Genomic DNA, 21455 nt, shown 5'->3' with positions numbered 1-21455 from the left:
TCATGGTGGGCTTTAAATAAAATTCGGCCCAGAACTTGCTTCTTATAAATCTGTGTTGCTTTGATATATTAAAAAGTAAATTAAAGAGGATCTATGGGCTTTTTAAGTCTTTTAATTGAACTATATTACCAGTCTATATTTTTCGATGTAAGGTTAATTATTAGAACCGCGGAACGTAGAAAAGGGCTCAAGTTTGACTACTATATTTTCATGAAACAATTTCCCTGTTTCACTTTGAGTAGCGAGTCTATATATTGAGGTTAATATCTTCTGAGTAAAAGATGTCACTGTCCGCTGACTTTTCTTATTATTAGATAGGGAACAGTGCATAACCTACTACAGAAGAACAAAAACGCAAGTTTGTATTTTCCATGAACTCGCTATGTGGCTTGAATTGAAATAAATCTTAACAGGGACCTGTTATTTCGATCCTAACTGTTCAAAGTTTTTTCATGTGTGAATCTTAACGAAGTAAATTTTTAATCGGAATAACAGGTACTGTTATTCCGTACCTGTTATTCCAAAGGAATAACAGCAGATTTATTTCCAGCTTGAATCGTTCAATCTATCTAGTAATTTGTCTATAACTCAATATTTGAAATTTCTTTATCTCTATCTAGTAATATGTCTATAACTCAATATTTGAAATTTCTTTATCTCTATAATATGTCTATAACTCAATATTTGAAATTTCTTTATCTCTATAATATGTCTATAACTCAATATTTGAAATTTCTATCTCTATCTAGTAATATGTCTATAACTCAATATTTGAAATTTCTTTATGATGCTTGGCGGGGCTGCCTAGTGAAATTTCTTTACCTTTCTTCCGAGTTAAGAGTTAAGACAGAGTAATATGCAAGAATTGTTCGTGGTATCAACAGCTGACTTCAATGCAACTTGCACTGATAAGGGGTGCTTTCTCAATCTAACCAATTAATAAATTATTAAATTATAAAGGAAAGTAACCTATGTTGACAAAGTGGCATTTCCAGCCATCTCTACGCTGGTGAAATTGAAATTTAAACAACCTAACTTGTCATTTTTACTAACTTCTAGAAAAAGAAAATATAAAATATAGGATCCCATGTCTATATAAACTTCCATCGACCGTATATGCACCTCATCATTCAAGACCAACCAAAAATAAACGCGCATTCAAATAACCAAATCATGGTTCTTTTTGCTCTTATTGCTATTCTCCTTTGTCTGGGGGCAAGCTCCAATGCACAACTCTCCACTACTTATTACTCAAACACATGTCCTAATCTCTCATCGACGGTACAATCAGTCTTACAATCTGCTATATCGCAAGATGCACGTGTTGGAGCCACCCTCATTCGTCTCTTCTACCACGATTGCTTCGTAAATGTATGGCAGCAAATGTTCTAATTAAAAGTAGCTTGTTCTTATCAGTAAAACTGCAATACTATGCAATTTCAAATTTCTAATGGGTCCATACTCCATACAACAAAATTACAAGCAAATAACAATGTAGAAAATCAATCATAAGTTATATAGACTCCATAACCAATATATATATATGAACACACACCCCCCACACACACACAACACACACCCTGATTTTGGAGTGTGATTTTCTCAATTTGAATTTTTGTTTTTTTTTTTAATGTTGTGTGCAGGGGTGTGACGGATCAATACTGTTGGATGACACGTCAACATTTACTGGTGAAAAAACCGCAGGGCCGAACAAGGACTCACTGACAACAAAGGTGTACCAAGTTGTTGATGATATAAAGACTGCAGTCGAGAATGCTTGTTCGGGAATTGTGTCGTGTGCCGACATAGTGTCACTAGCAGCAATGAATTCTGTGTCAATTGTAAGTAGCTGCTAACTAATACAAACTACAAAAAAATGATCAATTTTTGGTCCACATATAATTAATTAATATTATATAATATTAGATTTCATTGAATATAGAATCACATTTTATGAGATCATTATACATTCGGATTAGAGTACAATGTTAATGATCCGATAAGTGCTATTTGATCTAGTTTTTTCAATTAATTTACTCGGTGCAATACACAGCTCGGGGGACCTAGCTGGGATGTGAAACTGGGGAGGCGTGACTCAACAACGGCAAGTTCTTCTGGGGCAAATAATAACATTCCAGGCTCCTCCTCAAGCCTTCAAAATCTCATCTCAAGCTTCAGTAATCAAGGCCTCTCTGCAAATGAAATGGTTGCACTCTCAGGTACTTGAAAAAAATCTTACTCAAAAAGATAACTACAAATTCCTTCTGATAAAGCATCATACCAATTTTCTTGTGTTCAGATGAGATTTTTCATGTTTCATTGCTATTGACCGTGAAAATCAAAAGATTACAGATATTTTGTGATGTAGACAACATGGTAAATGTATCGAGAATAATCAGCTGTACAGTGCTTTTCTTCTTTCTCTCTTTGACTGATTCTCTGGGAAATTACCAAATAGGCAAATACTATACTTCCATTGAATTGCCTTAATAAATTCTACGTTCATGACAAGATTAATTTATTCCTTCCAACAGGAGCACATACAGTAGGTCAAGCAAGGTGCACCAGCTTCCGTTCACGTATTTACAGCGACACCAACATTTACAGTTCCTACGCCAGTCAATTACAATCAAACTGCCCGAGCACCTCAGGTTCCGGGGACGACAATTTATCACCTCTCGACTTTCAAACACCCACCAGTTTCGACAACAACTACTTCAAAAATCTTCAAAATTTCGAAGGCCTTCTACACTCAGACCAGGAGTTGTATAACAACGGGTCAACCGATTCACTTGTCACGAAATATAGTAACAATGCCAACACGTTCAGCTCAGATTTTGCGGCAGCAATGATTAAAATGGGAGATATCAGCCCCCTCACTGGTTCGCAAGGAGAGATCAGAAAGAATTGCAGAGTGATCAATTAACTTGCGTATTAGCATTTTTACTGTGTATGGAGATTGTATTCGTTTTAATAGTTCCCTGGTTGGTAAAATAAGAAGGAACAAAGCTAGTATGTATTGGTATTACAATTTTTAGAGCCTGTGTAATAAAAACAGTGTGTAGTTATTTCGCTGTATTTAGTGGAATGTTCTTCTTCACCTTTTAATATTCATACTTCAGCGAGATTGGGCTGAAATACTTTTTGTGCGGCAAAGAAAAGAAACAGCAAGAAAGAGAGGTTACCTACTAAGAGCAGAGAGATTAAAAAATTTCAATCATTTTCAGGGGCAATATATGTCACGAGTCAGAGGGAGCACTTGCATGCCCCTGTTCGAAAGATTTTTAAAATATACTATTATTTATATAGTTTCTTGATAAAATTTTTTTATAAAAATATACTTATACAAAATCGTTATAAATTTATATCTCATCCTAAATTTTTTTTCTCAAAAAATACGTTGATTTCTATACTTTTCTAAAAAAATATAAAAATGTATTTAATATTTAAAATAATTATAAAATTATTCACACTTAAAAAATTTGCCGCATCCTACTAAACATTATGCCTCTGCGTCATCTTACTAAACAGTATGGTTCTGCCCTCATTTTTGACCACCGAATAAAAGAAATAGATACTTAAAACCTTCTTCTTCTTTTTTATTGATTCCGACACCAACACGTAAACCTCACTGGCACGTGCTACAGAAGTACAGCCAGTCAGCGACAAGCCTCTTTAGTCTCGACTCATGACACATTTCTTTTACTTTTTGGCGATAGATAATAAATAATATTATAAGTATTATTTTGTTTATTTTGTAGATTAGGAAAAAGTTTGGAAATTGCAACATGACATTTTCAAAAGATGCTTTTCATAGAGAAAAATAATTGCTATCTGCACTTAATTACCGGAGCACTCCAAAGATTAATATCTGATACATATGATAATATTTTTGTTTTTCTGGCGATGAAAACACATTGATAAACTAACACGCCTAGGAATTAAGTGCAAGAAATTACAAATTAATTGACACTCATTTTTTAAATAGATAAGTTATTAATAATTTTAGTTTATTCTTTTAGAAAATTAAAGATACATCCATAACTGATTCCCAAAATTTTCAAAACTTTTCACTTTATTAATTCTCGTAATCATAAAAAACAAAGAAAAAACATTTAGTAGAAGTCAGAGGTAAAGTCATTATGGTTGTGTCATGTTTCTCATTTTTAATATAATTACTGTATAACAATCCAATTAAAGATGTCCTAAATTATCACTCAAGGCTATCTTGACACTCGGTGTTTTTTCTTTTTTTTTCTTTTTTTCTTTTAATTACAGCCCGTAGGCACCTCACATAACTCACCCACTCTACTCGGTAATCCAAAAAGAAAGGTCTTCAAGAAATTATAAATAAACGGGTGAGAGGGTGAAACTTTGAGAGTGAGGTGGGAAAAAAGGAAAGAGATAATTTAGGACACTAGATATTCAAAAGAACCGAAATTTTTTTTATTATCACTCCATTAAATTGAATTTAATTGATTACCATCCGGTTCATTTTTTTCTTGTTTTCTACCACCCATGCGGACTAGTGGTTTGCTAACGGGTTACCCGTGACCCGTTCCGGGTAACCCGTTAGGGGTAACGGGTAGGGCGGGTAGACGGGTAGGACGGGTACGGGTACAACCCGCAACGGGTAGACGGGTAGTTTTCCCAAAACCACTACCCTACCCGTTTATTACCCGTACCCGTTGCGGGTTGACGGGTACGGGTATCCCGGGTACGGGCTAGGTTTTTTTTTTTTTTTTTTTTTCCTTTCTGTTTTTTTCTGAATTTTTATGCTTTGAGATTCGTGCCAAGTTAAAGGACATCCCGGATGGAGTTTAGATATAGGAGTCCGTTTTGAGATTCATGCCAAATTAAAATTGATGACTCAGATCTCATTCTACAAAGTCAGGTATTGCACTGGATCTGAATTTTATATGGTGCCGCCAAAAAAATTTTGAAATTCAAATTTTGTAACGGGTCAGGTACGGGTACGGGTAGATGGGTACGGGTAGGCGGGTACGGGTTGGCGGGTAGACGGGTACGGGTTGGCGGGTAGACGGGTACGGATACAACGGGTTTTTTTCAAAATTATGTTGTCCGGTCCGTTTATTACCCGTACCCGTCTACCCGTTTGTACCCGGGCAACGGGTACGGGTACCACGGGTAACGGGTACGGACCGGGCAAAACGGGTTCAACCCCTAACGGGTTTAGCAAACCACTAATGCGGACTGAGTCCGCACACGAACCCAATCGATTCGCAGACTAATTCGACGAATAGACTAGATTGGCGCACCAAAATTTCCTTTTCTTATTCTTTTTTTTTCGGTTTGAAATGATGCTGATCTATATAAATAATGGAAAATCAGTGTGTGCTGTCAAATCAAGGTTCAGCTTCCAAATCAATGTTCACCTGATTTAAGAGAAAAGGACAAAAAGAAACTGGTGCGCATCAATCTCTACAGTCTATTCTATATAATATGTATAAAGATATATCATATACTCAAATGAAAAAATATTGTATAAATTTTGAGGAAATAATATTGTATAAATATTGTATAAAGAGAGATTGGGCAGCGGGTGGCTAAAGTCAAAGCACTAATTTCGTGCGCCAATTCAATATGCGCGTAACTGGTGCGCATCTCCAGTCTGTGCATTGAATTGGTGCGCAAATTCAATTTACGGTTCCTAGTTTACGTGGATGATGAAAAACGAAAAAAAAATACTAATAGAGTGATAAATAATTAATTTTAATTTATTAAGGTGGTAAGAAAAAAAAAATTCGGCCGAAAGAAACGTCTTTATGAAATTCTAAGCGGCTAAAAGATATCTGTTATTGAGTAAAGCTAGCGTGTGACATGCTCACCAAGAAAGTTTGGTGAGCATAACTCCAAAAGTATATCGGATCGACGTCAAATATCAAATCCAAACCGTTGAAATCCATGTACTTCATGAGTGATGCATATACATGCAAAATTTTGAAAGTGTCGAGTTTATTTGCTACACGGTCAAGTGGTCAAAGAAATGAACATTTTATTATAAGTTATTTTATATATTCAATTTTTATTATTTCTTTGACCACTTGACCGTGTAGCAAATAAACTCGAAACTTTCAAAATTTTGCATGTATATGCATCACTCATGAAGTACATGGATTTCAACGGTTTGGATTTGGCATTTGACGTCGATCCGATATACTTTTGGAGTTATGCTCACCAAACTTTTTTGTTGAGCATGTCACACGCTAGCTTTACTCTCTGTTGTTATATTACGGCCCATAAGCTGGCAGAAGATTGGCCTTTTTCATAACAAAAAATAATATAACTTTTAAGACTAAAATAGCTAACAGGAATTTTCACGTATCCGTTAATATTTCAATTTTTTTAGTTTCTCATCATAACTATAATATTGTTTGTTTCTCTGTTGGAGATCAAGAAATTTTTTTTATAAACCATAATTAATAAAAATAATTTTAGCAAACTAGCATGATTATTATTTTATTTTTTTACAAGAACCATAAGGACGAATAGTCTATTCGGTCCCGAATTTTTACTTTTCTTGAGACCGAATAAGCTATTCGGTCTTGAGTTTTTTTTTCACTTTTTCACACCAAACGGTGTGGCCATCTGTATAGAACCTAGAAAATCATGGGACCGAAATGCCAATTCGGTCCCCAATGTTTTTCAGCTAGGACCGAATTGACAATTAGGTCCCATGATTTTTTTTTTTTTAAAAACTATGATTTAGATTTTTGTTTTGTGTAATTTAGATTTTTGTAGTGTAATTATTAATATTATAATTTTTTAGTTTGCATGTAGAGTAATTTACCCGATTTTTTTATTAATATCCAAAAAATAAATAAAATTTAAAAAAATATCCAAATCCCGAACAAATTTCAAAAACTATCCAAACCGGTTATCCAATAACCGGATTTTCAACAAATTTTCAGTTAATGGTTTTCCGGACTCAAAACAGTATATCCGGTTAACCATTAACCGGAAAGTTATATTTTCATTTTTTTAATAAAAAAATCCGGTTAATGGTTAACCGGACTTGTATTTTTTTTTAAGTTGTGTTTTTTTTTTAAAAACAGAATTTTTTTTATTGAAATATTAGAAATGTTGAATATATTTCTTTAAAAATAGATGGAATACAATATAATTTAATTTATTAGAAAGACTGCAACAAATAACCCGGATTAATATTTTTCAGGCCGGATTTTTCGCGGCTGTAAGAAAAATTAATATATTTATTTATGTGTTATTGGAAAAAAATAAAAATGCTTGGATTGTGAGTTATTGATCCCGGTTCAAAAGTCACTTCTAGGTAATCCAGAAAATATTGTGATATTTCTAGTACATTTAATTTATTAAAAGTTGTATCTATTTTTGAAAAAAAAATAAAAAACTTTAATTTATTTAATGATTGTTTTTCAAAAAGAATTCTCAAAATAGATACAACTTTTAATAAATTAAATGTACTAGAAATATCACAATATTTTCTGGATTACCTAGAAGTGACTTTTGAACCGGGATCAATAACTCACAATCCAAGCATTTTTATTTTTTTTCCAATAACACATAAATAAATATATTAATTTTTCTTACAGCCACGAAAAATCTGGTTTGAAAAATATTGATCCGGGTTATTTGTTGCAGTCTTTCTAATAAATCAAAATATATTGTATTTCATCTATTTTTAAAGAAATATATTCAACATTTCTAATATTTCAATACAAAAAAGAAAAAAAAATAAAAAAATTTCTGTTTTAAAAAAAAACACAACTTAAAAAAAAATACAAGTCTGGTTAACCATTAATCGGATTTTTTTTATTTTTAAAAAAAAAAATGAAAATATAACTTTCCGGTTAATGGTTAACTGGATATACTGTTTTGAGTCCGGGAAACCATTAACCGGAAATTTGTTAAAAATCTAGTTATTGGATAACCGGTTTGGATAGCTTCTGAAATTTGTTCGGGATTTGGATATTTTTTTAAATTTTATTTATTTTTTGGATATTAATAAAAAAATTGGGTAATTTACCGATATTTTTATTAATATCCAACTTAAAATACAAATTGTCAAATTTAAAATACATGTATTGAAACATTGATGCACTTCTGCCGTCGTTAAGCTGGGCATGAAGCATCAGTGCGTTATCGGTGTTTTTCCACGGAAGCATCGTTGTTTTTTTAAAAAAATTTAAACAATCATAACTTTGACTAAGAAAGTCGGATTTGCACGTACGACCACAATTCGGAGGGTGGGACAAGACGAATCCGGATTTTGCCCAGGGGAAAGGTCCTGGGCATCCGAAGCATCAGAATTAAAAAAAAACGTCGTTTAGTACCTCAAAAATTCAATTTAAGTTTTCTATTAACGGTAGACATACAATGACTGGTATTTTGTTTAGTATAATTTAGATTTTTGTAGTGTAATTATTAATTGTAGAATTTTTTAGTTTGCATGTAGAGTAATTTAGCGTTTTACATGTAATATAAATTAATTGTTGAATGATTTAATATTTTTAGTGGAATTTAAGTGTATGTAGTGTAATTATTAATTGTAGAATTTTTTTTAGTTTGTATGTAGAGTTATTCAGCTTTTTGCATGTAGTATAAATCAATTGTTGAATGATTTATTTTTTTTAATGTAATTTAGATTTTTGTAGTGTAATTGTATAATAATGTAGAGTAATAGAATGAATGTTAATATTTAATTGGGTTTGCATGTCATGCATGTTAATATTTAATTGAATTTGCATACTAATATATTTTGGGAGGGAGAAGAAGGGTATTAAAATAAAATGGAGACCGAATAGGCTACTCGGTCTAGCCTTTGTGAGATTTTTTGTGGCAGCGTCAATGAAAAGCTGAAAAAAAAAACTCAAGACCAAATAGCCTATTTGGTCCAAATTTAATTAAATTCATGGGTATAAATACTTGGAAGATAATAAATTAAAAGTGAGTCTATAGTACTATGCATATCACGGGTTGTTACCGTGCTACGGCTCTATATTCGAGTTTTCAAATCCTAACAGTCGATCCGAACCGTTCATCTTGTTCTCCATATTAATATGTGTTTGGAGACCAAATTTTACATTTTTTGAAATTTTTTTACTATTTGTTTAGATTTATTGAAAATCACTTGATATGAAAATTCTGGACCATCCAAAAACAGTGATTTTCAATAAATCTAAAAAATAGTAAAAAAATTTCAAAAAATGTAAAATTTGGTCTCCAAACACATATTAATATGGAGAACAAGATGAACGGTTCGGATCGACCGTTAGGATTTGAAAACTCGAATATAGAGCCGTAGCACGGTGCCAAATCGTAATATGCATAGTATCATAGACTCACTCATAAATTAATACTTGCAAATTAAGATATTAATACTTGCATGTCTAACTTGATATAACTATATAGAGGGACCACTCAAACTACATGGAAGAAGAATCATACACGTTTTTAGAGGTGGTTTTTTTTTCAATATCTTCCACATTTCTCACGTTCTATGAGGAATTTTGCGAATCTAAAACCATGAACATATTCTACGCAATTTTATCTTTCAAATGAGATCCATAATAACGTACTTTCAGATTCATCGTCACACAAGTATTAATACCTCATTATGCAAGTATTTATACCTCATCGTGCAAGTATATTTATACATATACTTGTAAGTATTTTATCCCTAACCATGGACCCCGCATCTCCGCATCACATTTCCCTAATCGTCCCTGCGTCAATCTTTCTCTAACAAAAATAGTTGACCACATAGGTATAAATACTTCCGTGCATAGGTATAAATACTTGTAATACTTGATATTAATACTTTTAAATGTCAGCATTATCATATATGAAAAATAATAGGTATAAATACTTGTGTGATGACGAGCTCGAAAGTATGTCATCATGGATCTCATTTGAAAGATAAAATTGCGTACAAGACGTTCGTGGTTTTAGATTCCCAAAAATTCCTTATAGATCATGAGAAATGTGGATGAGATTGAACAAATAAAATTTGAGAGATAATGAGGGGATGAGAGTGCGGGTACTCATATCACGTTCCTTAATTTTAAATTGCTTAAGTTTGATTATATATCTTTGATTTTGATGCACTTTTGTTTTTTGGAGTTAATTTTCTTCATATTTTGTCTTTTTACTCTTAAATAAGAAGTATTTTTTAAGTATGTCTCCTGTTCTAGTAGATTGAATTAATTATAAAAAATATTTATATTTTATAATATAATAACTAATAAGAAATATTATGTTATTATTTAATTTATTTATTTAATTACATTATTGATAATTTTATTAATAAAGAAAATTGTGTTGCACTTAGGGGCACCTCTAATTTCTCAAAAACCGAAATTAAATTGCAATTGAAAGTAAAGAGATGAGTTTAGAGAAATTTGACACGCGGGGTGATAACGGAGTTCGGCAAAACAAAGGCCTACGTCTCCGGGGCTTCGCAACCTTGTGAGGTGCGCCTTTCTATTACCCAATACGAAAGGATTACAACTTGTGAACCGTTGAGCCCTTACACACCAAGCGGGAAGTCAAACGGCCAACTCAAAGAGATGAGAACAAGGTCTCGATTGTCTAGAAACACAAGAGGAACACTCAATAGAGTAGGTTTGAGGTTGCTTGAGGGATGTTGAAGTTTTAAGCTCTCACAACAATGGAGTAGGCTAAGCACTCAGAAAATCGCTTTTCAATTAATTAGGGTCGGCTGAGGTAATGAGAAAGAGATCCCATCACTCTATTTATAGTGTCAGCTCAAAAATGAGCTGTTTGACATAAAACGTTACCAACGTTTTATTCAAATGCGATTTTAGAGTTTTTAATTCTCTGACAGCTTAGTAAAACGTTACAACGTTTTAACCTGTAAAAACTTGATCAAAATAGAAGTTATTTGAATCTTAAATATACTTAAAACGTTACAACGTTTCTAGTTGGTACTGAACAGCTGTGCTTCAGTAGTTCTGCAGCTGTTAAACGTTACAACGTTTGTATAACGTTATGACATTTGTAAAATGTCACAACGTTTGTATAACGTTATAACGCTGTAACATAGTTACTTCTTTTGATCAGTTTATTGTTTCAGACCAATGTAAAACGTTACAACGTTTTGAAAACGTTACCAACGTTTTATCCCATTTTAATCAACCTCACACATACTTTACCAAGTTTCTGATTTTACAATTTGTATTCTTGATAAAAGTCTTCGTGATTTCTTCAGTCCAAGCATATTATACTGCAGTTCTTACTCTTCTTGGACCTACATATTCTCAAAATAGAAGAAATCGTAAAATTCAATAATTGTATGTTTTTGCAAATTAGTCAAATAGACGTAAAAGATTATTGTACGAACAACAATCTCCCCCTTTTGGCGATTTGTAAAAACATACAATGTGAGTAAGTGCATAAATCGAAAATTTTCAGAAATTAGTTTATCCAATTTTGATTTTGCATGTCAAGCCAATTGTACCAATTTCATCCCCTTTTGGAAATCGACGAAAGGGTGAAAAAATTAGCACTAATTTAAAGTGCTCCCCCTCAAATTATGCACTCCCCCTCAATTTAACAATATAATAACGATAACTTTCAAATAAAATGAGATTGAGGGTGGTATTTCACATGCAAGATTATTCAATTTCAATATACCACATCAAATTATGCATATCAATATGCTTAAACCATGCATATAAAACATTTCAATTCATGCAATCCAAGCAATTCAATACAACTTGTCAAGGCTTCAATATATCCAATTGGACATATTCAAACAATTTTGCAATTTTGCAATATAGCCCATAACAAGTTAGCAATTCATACACCACATTTAAAACATCTATATCTCATACATATCCACACCAAATTTCAAATAACACAATTCAAACAATTCAACTAAATTAAACCATGTCAAAACAACATTTCATCAATTCAACAATTGCAACAATTCAACTAACACAACCAAATTAAACCAATTCAACAATTCAAATTAAACATGCACTTAACAAACAATTCATGCAATCAACAAACAATTAAATTAGCAAGTTTTTAGTTTTTGAAATTATGCGATCTACTCGTCATTCATGGGGTCGTTTGGTGCGTCGGGCACTTCTTCTTCTCCATCACCTTCAAGCTCCTCTTCCTCATCATCTAGATCCTCTTCCTCAACTAGATTCTCACGTGCTCGTGCCGGGCTTCCTGAGGGACCATATTGCTTGATAAAGCGATTCGAGAGACTGGATTGTGCTTCATCAAGCACATTGAGAGCTCGAGCATGTGCTCGCAGTTGTTTCCTTATCTTCATTTGCCCCTTTTCCAGATTATCGAACCTCCTTTGCGTTTCTTGATAATTTTGTTGGATCTGAAAGCTTTGAGCATTCATTTGTTGGCATAACCACAACATTTGCGCTTCTTGGCCTTGAGGAGGAACAAACGCACCCGCTTGTGGCATGTATTGTGGTTGAGGTTGAGGTTGAGCTGGGGCCACTTCTTCTTCTTCTGGGTCCCAATATTGATTGGGTAGGGCTTCCGGATGGTTTATCCATTGGTTGATGGCTCTTGCATCGGGTTCGTAGCGCCTCAGACCTGAATCTGAATGACCATAAACCCACCCGATTCTTGTTAGGTGATCAACCAAATTAGTCGGGAAGGATACTTCTGCTTCTTCAGGTAATTGGATACCGTTGAGGCGGATGATTTTGTGAATGAGATGGGCATAGGGCAGAGAGTGGACCGTGGTTGAAAATGCACCATTTATGTGACGAAGAATGAAGTAGGGTATGTTGATGCTTTTTCCATCCAATTGAATGAGGTGACGAAGAAAGTACATGGGTCCCCACTCAAGATTGGTTTTGATTGTGGCTTTGGGCATGAGGATGTTGTTGATGAAGAGAAAAAGTAACCGATGTAGGGATGGAAGGTGAGAAACATAGATTGGTGCCCCGGCTATGTTGTTTCGGTCAAACCATTTCTTATAGTCATTTAAGGTTCCATCGGCATAAAGAGGTCAACTCCTCAAGGGATAGGTTTCCTCCCCGTCATTCTGAACCCCAAGCCATTGAGCCACATTATCCAGAGAAAGTACAATTTCTTGCCCGCCAACCCAAGAAGTGACAATGAAGGGTTCATTTTCGATTTTAATGTTTGCATAGAACGTGCGGGTAAGAAGTTGAGTGTAAGGTTCATTACAAGTCACAATAGGTTTCCAACCCCAATGATTCACATATTCAATTATCTTGTCATCTTCGGGTTGGGAGAAGGTAACTATTGATTTGTCAAACCGGTAGCAATCGATTATTTTCCTATTCATGAAGGACCCCACATAGTTCTCATAGGCAACGATATCCCGAAACAGGTATCTATTTGATCGGTGAATTGTCCAATTCGGTTCTAGGTTCCCCCCACTATTTTGACCACCCTCCGAATTCACACAGGGTCTTTTCTTACCACCCTTAGGAATAGCACAGGGTTTTGGAGCCATTGGATTGAGTTTAAAGTGAGAGTTTACCGATTAAGAAGAGAAGCGTGAAACCGAGAAGAGACGAACCCAAGAAGTGCAGTGGTGAAGCCGGATCGTCAATCCAACGGTCGGATCGTCGGATTTGCGCCTAGGGTTTTGGAGAGAGAGAGATAGAGAGAGAGAAATGAGATTTGGAGAAGAGAATAGAGTAGAGAGAAGAGAGGAGAAGAGAAATTAAGAAAAATTTCTTGATTTGATGGAGATGGCCGGAATAGGTAGAGAGAGAGAGAGAGAGCGACTTTGTGGAGGGAGAAGAGAGAACGGAGGAAGAAGGAGAGAAATAAGAGGAAGGGACGGGTCTGGAGCCAATATAACCCATTTTCGCTATAAAACGTTACCAACGTTTATAAATCGTTACCAACGTTTATAAATCGTTACCAACGTTTATAAATCGTTACCAACGTTTGTTAAAAATACTTTCTTTTTACATAAAATGTTATGACGTTTTTGTAACGTTTCTGTGAAGCTCTCGGACTTTTGAAGTCTTACAAAACGTTACCAATGTTTGGAAATCGTTACAACGTTTTCATTTGTAACTTTTGCAATTTTGGTCCCTTGTCAGATAACCGTTGGAACGCTTTACAAACGTTACCAACGTTTTGAATTAAACTTTTACAATGTTAGCCCCTTGTCAGACAAACGTTGTAACATTTTTCAAACGTTTGTGTAACGTTTTGGTGCAGCTCTCGGACTTTTGAAGTTTCATAAAACGTTACCAACGTTTCACAAAACGTTACAACGTTTATATAATATAATTAATCTCAGAATTTTGGCTAAGTATTGGATGCAAAACGTTATAACGATTTCAAATCGTTACATAACATTTTTATGGTTCTCTCGGACTTTTGGAATTTCACAAAACGTTACCAACGTTTTCAAAAACGTTACCAACGTTTTCAAAAACGTTACCAACGTTTTCAAAAACGTTACCAACGTTTTCAAAAACGTTATAACGTTTTGTCCCTGTAAGGCAGTATTTAATGAACTATTTTGATTGCAATGAATTATTTTGAAATAAGTTATGAACATGTCTATTATCTAAGTTCAAGCATGCCTAATTTAAATCTTAATTCATTGTGTTGTTGAGTATTTAGGGGTTTTGTGAATATATCGGCAATTTGTTCTTTGGTGTCGATATGTATGAGTTCAATTTCACCTTTTTCTATGTGATCCCTAATAAAATGATGCCTTATTTCTATGTGCTTGGTTCTAGAATGAAGGACCGGATTTTTGGATATCATAATGGCACTAGTATTGTCACACATAATTGGTACGTTGCGGAAGCGAATTTCATAATCATTTAGGGATTGAATCATCCAAAGAATTTGTGTGCAACAACTACCGGCCGCTACATACTCGGCTTCCGTTGTGGAAAGGGCAACCGAGGTTTGTTTGCGACTCGACCAAGATACAAGTGAACCACCAAGAAATTGGCATGTACCACTTGTGCTTTTTCTATCCATACGATCTCCGGCAAAGTCGACATCGGCATATCCTATCAAATCTAAATCGGATTGTTTGCTATACCATAATCCAAAATTTAAACTACCCTTGACATATTTGAGAATTCTTTTAACGGCTTTCAAGTGCAATTCTTTGGAATTTGCTTGATACCTAGCACATAGACATACCGCAAACATTATATCGGGTCTACTAGCAGTTAAATAAAGTAGACTACCTATCATAGCTCGGTATTGAGTGATATCCACCGATGTGCCATTCGGATCCGAGTCAAGATTTGCATTCGTAGCCATTGGAGTTTTGCTTGTATTGCTTTCGGTCATCCCAAATTTCTTGATCAACTCCTTCGCATACTTGGTTTGGCTCACAAAAGTGCCGTCCATGAGTTGCTTGATTTGAAGTCCAAGAATAAATTCAACTCACCCATCATACTCATCTCGAATTCACTACTCATAAGAGAAGAAAATTCCTCGGCAAGTGCCGTATTAGGTGAACCAAAAATTATGTCATCTACATAAATTTGCACCACCAAGAGTGATCCATCTCTTTTCTTAGTGAAGAGAGTTGTATCATTATTGTCTCTAATGAATTCATTGTCAATTAGAAAGGAACTTAATCTACCATACCATGCCTTAGGGGCTTGTTTGAGTCCATAGAGTGCTTTGGTGAGTCTATACACATGATTAGGAAATTTCGAATCAACAAAGCCTTGAGGTTGATTAACATATACCTCCTCATCTATGAATCCATTCAAGAATGCACTTTTAACATCCATTTGAAATAATTTGAAATTCTTGTTTGAGGCATATGCTAAAAGCATTCTAATGGATTCAAGACGAGCTACGGGTGCAAAGGTTTCTTCAAAGTCAATACCCTCTTGTTGTTTGTACCCTTGAGCTACCAACCTAGCTTTGTTGCGAATTACATTTCCATCTTCATCCTTTTTATTTCTAAAGACCCATTTGGTTCCAATAATCATTCTATCATTTGGCTTAGGTACAAGTTTCCAAACTTTGTTCCTTTCAAATTGAGCAAGTTCTTCTTGCATGGCACAAATCCAACTAGGGTCAACATTTGCATCTTTGAAATTTTTAGGTTCGATATGAAATACAAATGCACAATGACCTATCATTTGATTTAATTTGGATCTTGTTTTAACTCTTTTCCTAGGATCACCAATAACATTAGAAAGAGGATGAGATGGTACTTCCCTTAGGTCTTGAGGGATTTGGTACTCAATTCTTGGAGGTTGTATCTCTTCGGTTTGCATTCCTTCAACTATTGGATCCATCTCCTTATTGGTTGTATCTTTAATTATTTGATCCGTCTCAATATTGTTGGTTGTATCCATTTCGGGTTGAGTTTGCTCGGGTTGATTCTCAATTGTGTCGGTTCTTGTCTCAACATCATCTTGATCAAGAATTGGCACTTCAACACCTACAATTTCAATACCTTTCTCGACCTTTTGATTAGCATTTTCATCAAATTTAACATGCACGGATTCAATTACGATTCTTTGAGATGGAATGTAAATTCTATAGGCTTTACTTGAATTTGAGTATCCTACAAACATTCCCTCAATTGATTTAGAATCAAATTTGGTTACTTTGGGAGATTCATCAAGAACAAAGCATTTTGAACCAAATACTCTAAAATGAGATATCTTAGGCTTGTACCCTTTCCATAGCTCATATGGTGTTTTATTCAATATGGTCCTTATGCTTACGCGATTTACCATGTAGCATGCCGTATTTACCGCCTCGGCCCACAAGTGTTTGGGTAAGGAGTATTCATTTAGCATGGTTCGGGCAAGCTCAACTAAGGTTCGGTTCTTCCTCTCAACTACCCCATTTTGTTGAGGTGTGCGAGGAGCCGAATACTCATGTTTATATCCCCTTTTAGAGCAAAGTTGATCAAATTTTGCATTTTCAAATTCCCCCCCCCCCCATGGTCGCTTCTAATCCTAATGATTTTTGACCCCTTTTCATTTTCAACACGTTTGCAAAATTCAATGAAGTTGCTAATTGCTTCATCCTTGTGTTGTAGGAACAAAACCCAAGTAAAGCGACTATAGTCATCTACAATTACATATGCATATTTCTTCTTTGCTAAACTTGGTACACTTATTGGTCCAAATAAGTCCATATGTAATAATTGCAAAGGTTGATCGGTTGAAACCATATCCTTGGATTTAAAGCTACTTTTGGTTTGTTTACCTTGAACACATGCCTCACATAATCCTTCAAGTTCTAGTTTATGTGTTGGTAAACTATGCACAAGATCTAATTTCACTAATTTCCTAATGGTATCAATTGAAACATGACCTAATCTACGATGCCATAACCATGATCCATTAGATATGGCGCTTAGACATGTTTCACCGGAATCAAAGTGAGTAAAACACAAGTAATAAATATTTTTCTTTCGTTTACCCGAATAAATTAGAGCATCGTCCAAGGACCTTATTATGTGACAAGCATTAGCATCAAATTTGGTATAATACCCCGAATCACATAGCTTACTTACACTAAGTAAGTTATAATCTAATCCATCAACAAGATATACATTGGATATGGTCAAGTGTTGGTTACCAATTGAGCCTATACCAATAATAGAGCTCTTTCTTTGATTATTTCCAAAGGTAACCGTACCTCCATCATATGGTTCTAAGAATTTAAAATTAGATTTGTCACCGGTCATATGGTGTGAGCATCCACTATCAATGATCCAAGCACTTTCCTTTTGAGATGAAATCAAACACACCTACAAAGTATATATTAGTTATTATTGAGTTAGTAACTAACATATACCTTGTCTTTAATCTCCCCCTTTATGTTTGGCAATTATAATACTTTTAGGGGAGATTAAGTGTGAACCTAAGCTAGTATAGCTTTAGGAACCCAAACAACATTATATTTGTTGTTTACATTCCTAAATCTACATTCTAAGGAAGTGTGGCCAAATTTGCAACAATAGTTGCACATTGTAGTTGATTGCTTTTGAGTAGTAGAACCTTGTTTGAGAATGGATTGGTACTTCACTTCATGCATATTACTCTTGTGACTACCATGTGACATATTTGCAACTTTAGATGCAATGCTCTTGGTTTTGTTAGAATCAAATCTATTGTGATGTTGGGGTACATCTCTAGCTAAACCATTTCTTTGAGTTTGGTTTTGTAAAGCAATTTTATTTTTGAATTCATAAAACCATCAATCGGGTCCTTTAAAATAGGTTTTGTTTGACTCTTTTGGATTAAAAGTGTTCCTATCACTATTTTTAAGAACATTTTTGTTCTTAGAATTTCTTTTATTGTACTTGTACCTAAATGCATAATTTGGTGACTTTTGATCTTGTTTAGCATTTAAGGCATGAGAAGACTTCAATTTTGATGACTCCTTGTTCAAAGGAGTTAAACCCTTTTTAGTGAAAAATTGATAAGTTGAATATTGTTTACAATTAAACTTTAGTTTGGCATTCGGAATACTTGAAGTTTGAGAATGTTCCCCTTTTTCTTTAGGGCATTGCATTTGATTAGATTTAAGTGAGGATTTACCCTTCTCAAATCCAAGACCAACTCTATCATTTTTATAATATGATTGATCATGTATCAACTTGCTCACATAATAGGGATCTAGACTAGTGACTTTTGATAATTCACTAGGAGATCTCAATGCCCGGATTTCGGTTTCTAGGGTTTGAACTTTAACTTTTAAAATGCCTATTTCACCTAAGTGTGATGATTTTAACTTTTTATTTTCAAGTTTTAACATGTCATTTTTAGCAATTAATTTTTGAATAATACCTTCTTTCTCAACCAAGGTTCTATTGGACTCATCAAGGAGTGATTTCAACCTAGATTCATGATCATCGTGCATTAGAATTTCATTTTTGAAAGTGCTTGCATCATTAGTGTCTAACCTATTGGTACACAAGTCATTGTTGGTCTCATTTGTGATTATGCAATTTTCAATATCAATTTCACCACTATATTCTTCACCACCTTCATTTATACATTCAAGTTCGGTCTCATAACCATCAAGACTAAGTGTTGAGTGTACCTCACTAGCAAAGTTTGTTGAGGTGTTGACTCCATCCTCTCCCTCCTTGGCATTCCTTAATTTAACAAGCTCCATGAGAAAGTTGATGGTTGTCTCATCGGTGATGTTCTTGCTTGCTATAATTGAGTCCATGTCAATTCTTGAGGGACCTTCATCTACACTTGCCATCAATGCAAGATTGATCTCCTCTTCATTCTCTGATTCCGCATCGGATTTATCCGTCTCGCTATCCGAAAACAAAGCTTGCATAGCTTTGGCTTTCTTCTTTTTGTACCCGTCGTACTTTTGCCTTGGCTTTCGGTCTTGTTGTTTTTCACCATCCGTATTCTTCAATTGAGGAAATAATTTGAAGCATGTTTGGATGGTATGACCCTCTCTATGGCATGCAAAACATACTACCCTCTTGCTCTTCTCTTCTCGTTCCTTGTTGTATTTTCTTTCAAAATCAAGTATCCCTTGGAACATCTTAGATAAGAGAAGGGCATCCTTGGATGTTTCATAATCAATTTTGTTGATAAATTGATCATTTGAGAGATGGGTGTTTGAGGAGCTTGGAAAGCTACGGTTTTAGATTTCGAGTTTTGCTTCAAATCACCGGATTGTCGAAGTTTTTCTTCAAAGCTCCTAAAGTGTGCATAGAGGTCATCCGGTGTGAATGTGTCATGCGTGCCTTGGATTTCCTCTAGAGCACTCACCAACCCGGACCATCTATCCCTCATGAGCATCACCCTCAATAGCTTTCCTACAAGTTTATTGTTAGAAAGTGATTCTCCCAATTCGGTAAACTCATTTTGGATATGCATAAGTCTATTATACATATCCTCAATGCTTTCACCATCTTCAACCTTAAAGGTTTCAAATTTTGCTTCTAAACCGGTTATTTTGGTTCGTTTGATTTGGGTATTGCCTTCATACCGGTTTACAAGAGCATCCCACATTTCTTTCGCACTTGATGCACTACCAAAGAGTGAGGCTACCGATTCACTAACCAAATTGAATATGGCATTGGTTGCTAGGTCATTGTCTTTCTTGGTTTGTTTGGAATCGACGGTCTCAATTTTGGCATCGGTTGAACCCTCGGTAGATACACTTGTGTATGTTGGTGTATACCCTTTTTCAACCACATACCACACCTCAAGGATATTCAAGTAATTAATCATGGTTTTCTTCCAATGCATGAAATTTTTGGTGGTAGTACCAAAAATTAGGGGTTCTTTCACGGATCTATAGGATGCCATTTGTCAAGTTGATCTAATCTCCAATTAAGTGTGTCTTAATTCGAGTAACTTGCTCTGATACCACTTTGTTGCACTTAGGGGCACCTCTAATTTCTCGAAAACCGAAATTAAATTGCAATTGAAAGTAAAGAGATGAGTTTAGAGAAATTTGACACGTGGGGTGATAACGGAGTTCGGCAAAACAAAGGCCTACATCTCCGGGGCTTCGCAACCTTGTGAGGTGCGCCTTTCTATTACCCAATACGAAAGGATTACAACTTGTGAACCGTTGAGCCCTTACACACCAAGCGGGAAGTCAAATGGCCAACTCAAAGAGATGAGAAGAAGGTCTCGATTGTCTAGAAACACAAGAGGAACACTCAATAGATCACTCTAATCTAATCTATATCAAGATTAGTGAAGTAGGTTTGAGGTTACTTGAGGGATGTTGAAGTTTTAAGCTCTCACAACAATGGAGTAGGCTAAGCTCTCAGAAAATCGCTTTTCAATTAATTAGGGTCGGCTGAGGTAATGAGAAAGAGATCTCATCACTCTATTTATAGTGTCAGCTCAAAAATGAGCTGTTTGACATAAAACGTTACCAACGTTTTAACCTGTAAAAACTTGATCAAAATAGAAGTTATTTGAAGCTTAAATATACTTAAAACGTTACAACGTTTTATAAACGTTACAACGTTACAACGTTTCTAGTTGGTACTGAACAGCTGTGCTTCAGTAGTTCTGCAGCTGTTAAACGTTACAACGTTTGTATAATGTTATGACGTTTGTAAAATGTCACAACGTTTGTATAACGTTATAACGCTGTAACATAGTTACTTCTTTTGATTAGTTTATTGTTTCAGACCAATGTAAAACGTTACAACGTTTTGAAAACGTTACAACGTTTTGAAAACGTTACCAACGTTTTATCCCATTTTAATCAACCTCACACATACTTTACCAAGTTTCTGATTTTACAATTTGTATTATTGATAAAAGTCTTCGTGATTTCTTCAGTCCAAGCATATTATACTGCAGTTCTTACTCTTCTTGGACCTACATATTCTCAAAATAGAAGAAATCGTAAAATTCAATAATTGTATGTTTTTGCAAATTAGTCAAATAGACGTAAAAGATTATTGTACGAACAACAAATTGTATATCATCAAACATATTAGGAAGAAAAATAAAATT

General features: G+C 34.6%; 1 protein-coding gene across 1 annotated transcript; it reads left to right on the top strand.

The window, feature by feature from the left end:
- Positions 1-1101: 1101 nt before the first annotated feature.
- LOC144555543 (peroxidase 4-like) lies at positions 1102-3078 on the top strand. Its single transcript, XM_078303922.1, has 4 exons — positions 1102-1371; positions 1644-1841; positions 2054-2219; positions 2535-3078. The coding sequence occupies exons 1-4, from the start codon at positions 1117-1119 to the stop codon at positions 2924-2926; spliced, it is 1011 nt and encodes a 336-aa protein (XP_078160048.1). The 5' UTR covers positions 1102-1116; the 3' UTR covers positions 2927-3078.
- Positions 3079-21455: the final 18377 nt, after the last annotated feature.

Source organism: Carex rostrata, chromosome 6, assembly GCF_964058835.1.
Source record: "Carex rostrata chromosome 6, lpCarRost1.2, whole genome shotgun sequence".
Lineage (NCBI taxonomy): Eukaryota > Viridiplantae > Streptophyta > Magnoliopsida > Poales > Cyperaceae > Carex > Carex rostrata.
The sequence above is the reverse complement of the archived record's forward strand: the minus strand, read 5'-3'. Positions and strand labels throughout refer to the sequence as shown.